Genomic DNA, 6,215 nt, shown 5'->3' with positions numbered 1-6,215 from the left:
AGAGATGGACTAGAGAAGCACGCAATGAAAGTATACAAGATAGACAAGGAAGGAAAGTGGTAGAAAATCCAAAATTGGAAGCTCAACTTTGATACAAAGATACGTCTCATAGATTTCACGATATGGCATATAAAATAGCCAACTCTCCCGAATGTCGTTTGTTGTTAGAAAATGCACTTGATTATCTTTGGCCACAACTAGAGGATAAACTCAATGCATCAGCTACTAGTGCTATGAATGGATGTTCCAATGACCAAGAAAATTTTGATCCAAATGTGCAGCAAGCCAATGACTTGCTTAGTTATGTAAAACTGAAGAAGGAGGTTTCATCTAGAAATTTAAGGAGAAAGCAAACTTGGTTTGATAAGTTACGCAAGGGGAGAAAGCAACCTAAATCAGCGGCAACAACAAAAAAGAAGAAGCAAAGGTAAGTTGCAGTATGTATGTACTATCTGTTGTTATTCATTCCTAAACTAACAAAATGATTTTTCATTTACATTGGCAGCAACAACTACAAAAGAAAAAAAGATAGTGTGCAGCCTCAAGTGCAAGTGGAGAATGATGGCACAAACAGAGGGAGTCCCATAGGAGAAAGTGAGAAGTGTCAAGAATACGATGCAATCGACAGCTTTACCGAGCTCTTGACAACTTCACGAGTTGACGATGCTATCTTTATGATGATCTGATCTAGTATCTTCAAAGTTGTTAGGCAGTATTTTCGACAGGTTAACTACAGTATTTTGGGGAGTTAATCAGTCTTTTTTGGCTGAAGTGTACAAGTGAAATGGCCTGCTTTTGTGTACATGAATGATTACTCAATATTGGCATTTCTTGCTGTAGCATTCGAATGTTATGTGCTACAGCCTTTTAATGTCAAATGCTATTGGATTCGGTGTCAAATACAATTGAATTGTTCAACTTTGGTTGCATAATATAGTACTGTATAATCTGTTCAATTTTTTGGGTTACAATCTGTTTAAATCAAACTGAATCGAAGCACACTGTATCGTTGTTTGCTGCTAGACTGTACTGTTGTTTGCTGCTAGACTGCAAAACTGCTAAGTCCTGTAGTTTTTGCCTGTGTCTCACGTAGACCGTTGGATGTGTTTTGGATGAAGATTACATGGCTAAAGTTGCAGCTTGTCTCCCTGCAACAAACGACAACCACTTGACAAGAGTGGTAAGCTATATGAAAAACATCAAAAAAATCCCTGCAACAAACGACTGACACTTCCAAAATTCCCAACCACCCGAGAATTAGCAGACACGTTGTTTGTTTGTTTGTCGCATCGCGACAGCTGGAGAAAAATTGATGTTTCCAATAAACAACAGTAAAAAAGCTAGCTTCAGTTGGTCAGTTGCTGCCTTTTAAGGGCATGTTACGTGTTGGTTAGTCGGGACTGCTGGCGATGCATCATAATATGGCCATCTTCGTTTCATGTCAGCTCAGACGGAGAGGAAGCTCTTGACGGCGGCCCTGAAGGTGCGCGCCACGGCGGCCCAGGCGGCCTGCGTCGGGTGCACGTCGTCCCAGTAGAAATAGCGGCCGGCGTCGTCGCATAGGGTGTACTGCCGCGTGCCGTTCTCGTCCTCCTCGCCGCAGTAGCCGTCGGGGCGGAAGCTCTCGCAGCACGGCCGCAGCGTGCTCTTGAACCTCTTCTTGTCACTGTCACCATTGCTGTCGTCGAGGAGGAATGCGGCGAAGGGGGTGTGGACGTCGAGGAGGAGGAAGGTGCGGTTGTTGGGGTCGAGGGCGCTGAGGACCGACCGGAGTGCGGCGTTGTGCTGGGCGGCGCCGGCGTTGGCCAGCGGGTCGCAGCCGGTGTAGTTGAGCAGGCGGGTGAATGTCGGCGTGCAGCCCATGGGGTGCAGGTTGGTCACCACCACCCTGCGCATCCCCGTCTCGTCGCGCAGCCGCCGGAGCTGCTCCCGGAGCTCCCGCACCACCGTCGGGATGTACGCGATCGCCGCCTGCACGGATAGCAGCATTACAAAAACTCCGTCAGTCAGTCATGGGTAAGGTTGACGCCTGGCATTAACAGATAGTAGCAGCGCGGTTGTTGCATTGCATGGTGATCACGTACGCTGGTGCCGTTGTCCTTGTCGGCGGCGTAGGCGTAGTCGTTGCCGGAGACGACGACGAGCGCCGTCCGCTTGCTGCAGCCCCGCTGCTGGCAGTTGTGCATGGCCTGGAAGAGGTCGATCTGGGCGCTGATGTTGCGCTGGAAGTTGCCGGTGTCGAGCACGCCGGCGCCGCCGACGGCGAAGTTCATGCCGCGCGCCAGGGTCTCCGGCGACGCGTGCCGCCGTGCCTTGTAGGCCACCGGCGTCCGCATCCCCAGCGCCGAAGCTGCACTCACATTCATATGCCGCGTCAGACCAAAATAGTCTACGTCGGTGACAGTAGAAAACACTCATCTGAAACAAGCTTTCTCTATCCAAAAATACTTATCGGAGAAATGGAAGGAGGAGAGAGTAGATTAGTGTTGATCTCATGGTGTAGTATAACTATTTGCCTAACCTGAAAATTTCATCTCAGTCACATTCATCAGGACCACCAGATCCTCATCCAACGGCCAAAAAGAACACACATTTTACTTCCTCCCGGCCCCTCTGCCATGCGCCGCTCTGCCCTCCCCATCGCCACCCAAGTCATCCCTGTAAGACTAGCCACAATGGGTAGTATATGTTACTACTCTATGTTACTACCTCTATAGTGAGTAGTAACATATGTGTGGTAACATACAACACTTTATTTATTAGGCTATAGACTCATCTTGCCTTATATGTGTGATGTTACTCATACTAGTAGTAACTAGCTATGTTACCACATGACTGTCTTTCTTCATTTATTACTTGCCACATCATCCATTTTATCTAGATATGTGTGATGTTACTATCTATATTACTCTCATTATGGATAGTCTAAGCCACACCCTGATCAACAACTTTAGTAACAAACCGGTAGTCCCTGACCCGCACCCGTCAAATTTCGGACTCACTCCCGCCGGATCTCCTCATCCATGACCGGCGCTCGCCATCGGTGCACCTCACAACGTCCTCATGCAATGCAGAAAATGACCGACGCTCAAATTGTTTTCAGGTTACCTGACGTTTAGCAAGCCTGTATACCTATTATAAACTAATACTAGCAACTAATTAATCTAGCTTTTTGCTGGAAAGGGGAAGATGCCAGGGGTGTGGCTGGAGCCGGGAATATCTTATTGTCCCTTTCTCTGACATGGAGTGGAAGTACACCAAGTTCTGGCATTAGTAGTTAGCAGATTCAGATTTGCTACTAGTAGCTTTTAAGACCTTTTTTGGTTATATAAATAAATAAGCTAAATAATGTGCATGGCGCACATGGCAGCACGTAGTCAGTACGAGAAAGATCTGGCTCGCTAGTGATCTACACCGTACACATTCAAATTTCCTGACGAAACAGAGCATCGCCATCCATTGCCTGGGGAATATGCAACGCTATAGTTGTGTTTATATTATGAGTTGTGATTACCATGCAGTTGATACTCGCAGTGTAGGTGTAGGTGAGTGCGATGCACCACCACCCTAGCGTAGCCTAGCTTACGTCGCTGTGGCTAGCTGCTTTGCAACAAAAATGTCGGTCTGATGGTGAGAGGACCTGCCGGCGCTTCAGACAAGCCGACACACATGGCTCCTCCATCCATCCCTGGGACTCTGACCGGAAGACTAGAGAGAATTGGAGTTGCACTGGACGGATCTGCCTATGGTGTGTGTGCCCTACTACTACTACCATGTCGTGTCATGTGCATGCAGTGCAACGAGTGGTAACAAGGGTAGTTAGTAGGTGAAGGAACCAGTCCAGATTCACGAGGTTGGGCGTACGCGCAGGTGCATGTGCGCGCGTGGACTGATGGAGTTATTAGTTCCATGCATCCTCCATGTGTGTCTGTGTGGGCACAGAGGTGCAGATGCATGGAACAGGGAATGGCGCCGGCCGGCGTGTGATCCGGCCAGCCGCCGGCCATTTTGCCGGCGGCAAGCAACTCATGCATCTGGCATATCATGTTGCACCCAACTGGTAATTTCGAAGAAGATTAGTTACCGGCCGTCCGGCGATGTAGAACTCAACGGATCGGAACCAGCCTAGAGATGTATCTATTGGACGGACCTTCCCTTCCCTTGGATGATGATGACGACGACCCAACGACCAACTACTGGTAATTAATAGTGAAGACTAGCAAAGGAGGAGCAGAGTGTGCTTGGTAATGCTTACCGACGAAGTCTGTGAGGACGCGGCCGTCGGAGAAGCGGCCGGCGGGGCGGCGCGGGAAGGTCTTGCCGTAGGGGTCGTACCAGGCGTGGGTGAGCTCCCGCCCCAGGTTCCCCAGGTTGCCCGTGTCCGCGTACGAGTCGCCGAACACCCACAGCTGCTCCGCCACCTCATGCTTCCGATGATGACGATCACGACTCCTCCCCTGCTGCTTGCTCGCCCACTCGCCGCCGGCAGGGCAGCCGTCCGCCGTGGACGCCTCCACCGCCGGCAACAGCGTCACGAGCACCAGCAGCATCCCAAGGCCTTAAGTTCATCAGAGAGACAGAGAGCAATCAATGATTGTATGCCCGGGCAGAGAAGCAGAGAGCGAGCAAGAATTGAAGCGAGAGCCAGCGTGGTTAGCTGACGAGCAATAAATGGCATCTAGCTTTACAGGGTGGATCCTTTGGCTGCTTACAGAGAAGAAGGGCTCCCGCGGCGGCCACCGACGGCGAGCGGCTCCGGCGACGCTCCATGGCCTCGCGGCGCGCTGTGGAGGAGGTGTGGTGTGTGGCCGCTTCGCACCCGTCTGGCGCCCTGCCAGCGATGGCGCGGTTTGTGGTGTGGAAGGACGGAGAGGGATTCCCCGCAAAAGAAAAAAGGAAGGACGGAGAGGGATGGGCCGGCCCGCCGGTGGGCTGGCGGTATTTATAGACGGCGTGCAGCTAGCTGTACGCCATACATCTCCCTGGCCGCGATGAGAACACATGGAGACACGCCGGCAATCAGCGGACGCCGCCATCAATATTCCTTCCCTTCTCGAAACCCTAGAACGGCGCCCATGTCTGCACCCCTGCATGCACGTGAACACATGGCAACACGTGTTTTTCTTTTATAATTTGCCGGGATTTTCCGCGCATATTTGACTCGGGACTGCGTATGTATATACGGTATGTTTTGTTCTTTGGCTTTATACGTAGCCCCAAGAATAATGGCCACTGCAGCCCGGCCATGTCTGCTCTGGTCAGGACGTTAGGTTGTAGTATTAATATCACGCTCGATCGCTGGGTCTGGCCGGCCAACCGCCACCGAAACGGCCGGCCCACCGTCGCCGTCGTGCTACAGCGAGCCAGCCAGCCACCCCCCTCGTCAGCCACGGTTGGAGCGTACACACACACGGCTCCGGCCTCTGGCCGGCCATGGACTGCATTAACTCCACTCTCTGAACCGTCTCCATGCACTGTGCATGCACGCACGTCAGTCATTCAGTCAGACAAAGCACGATTTGAGGCCAAATGGAAGTCGTATATGGTTTTCTTTTTTTTTTGTCTCCAGTATGAAGGTTGATAAAGTTTGTTTTCCTGTTTATTTTAAAAACAATTGTTTTCAGTTGCATGGTATAGTAAATACTCCTCTTGTTCACTTTTATAAGTTGTTTTAGATAGCTGGAATTGAACTGTTTTAGTTGCTGTCCTAAATGTCTAAAACATCCTACAAAAATGAACGGAGGGAGTATCAAATCTGGGTTTTAATATACTTTTTTCTCTAGCAGTTTCTCCCCGACTAATTTGTGCTACTCCGAGCATAATAAAAAATAAAAATACTCGCAAGAACTACTATTAAGATGATTCCATTCCTGTGGCAGCACAAGCTAGCAAATCAGAAGAAGCCTCCAAAGACGCACATGTTTATTCTCCTCGCTCTGACACAGCCTACTGCTACCGTGTGTTTTTCTTCTTCTCTGGACGGATGGACGGACGGAAACGGAAGGGAACGGAATAATTGTACTACAAGAATAAAGCTGATCTCCACTGCAGCAGAATCTTAGCTTTACGAGATGCATGCTCGTCCACAAACCTACCTAATAAAGCTGATGTTATCACTAATTTAGCGTATTATTAGTTCAGTTTAGTCAGTGCCACTGTCAGACGCCGCGTGCTTAAGCGGCGCTGCATGCTAACAATGTCAGTACACGTACGTG

General features: G+C 49.9%; 1 protein-coding gene across 1 annotated transcript; it reads right to left on the bottom strand.

The window, feature by feature from the left end:
• Positions 1-924: 924 nt before the first annotated feature.
• LOC123087392 (GDSL esterase/lipase At5g03610) lies at positions 925-4,923 on the bottom strand. The gene is made up of 4 exons (XM_044509394.1): positions 4,713-4,923; positions 4,256-4,558; positions 2,085-2,350; positions 925-1,971 (listed from the first exon to the last, which is right to left on the bottom strand). Exons 1-4 carry the CDS (start codon positions 4,768-4,770, stop codon positions 1,447-1,449), a joined length of 1,152 nt encoding a protein of 383 aa, XP_044365329.1. The 5' UTR covers positions 4,771-4,923; the 3' UTR covers positions 925-1,446.
• Positions 4,924-6,215: the final 1,292 nt, after the last annotated feature.

Source organism: Triticum aestivum, chromosome 4A, assembly GCF_018294505.1.
Source record: "Triticum aestivum cultivar Chinese Spring chromosome 4A, IWGSC CS RefSeq v2.1, whole genome shotgun sequence".
Classification (NCBI taxonomy): domain Eukaryota; kingdom Viridiplantae; phylum Streptophyta; class Magnoliopsida; order Poales; family Poaceae; genus Triticum; species Triticum aestivum.
The sequence above is the reverse complement of the archived record's forward strand: the minus strand, read 5'-3'. Positions and strand labels throughout refer to the sequence as shown.

Bases quoted from the DNA above. Each gene is read 5' to 3' on its own strand.
- LOC123087392 (XM_044509394.1), bottom strand. From the start codon at position 4,770: ATGGAGCGTCGCCGGAGCCGCTCGCCGTCGGTGGCCGCCGCGGGAGCC. The intron at 4,559-4,712 runs GTAAGCAGCCAA...GATGAACTTAAG, and splicing joins CGCGGGAGCCCTTCTTCTCT to GCCTTGGGATGCTGCTGGTG. The intron at 2,351-4,255 runs GTAAGCATTACC...ATGTGAGTGCAG, and splicing joins CGTCCTCACAGACTTCGTCG to CTTCGGCGCTGGGGATGCGG.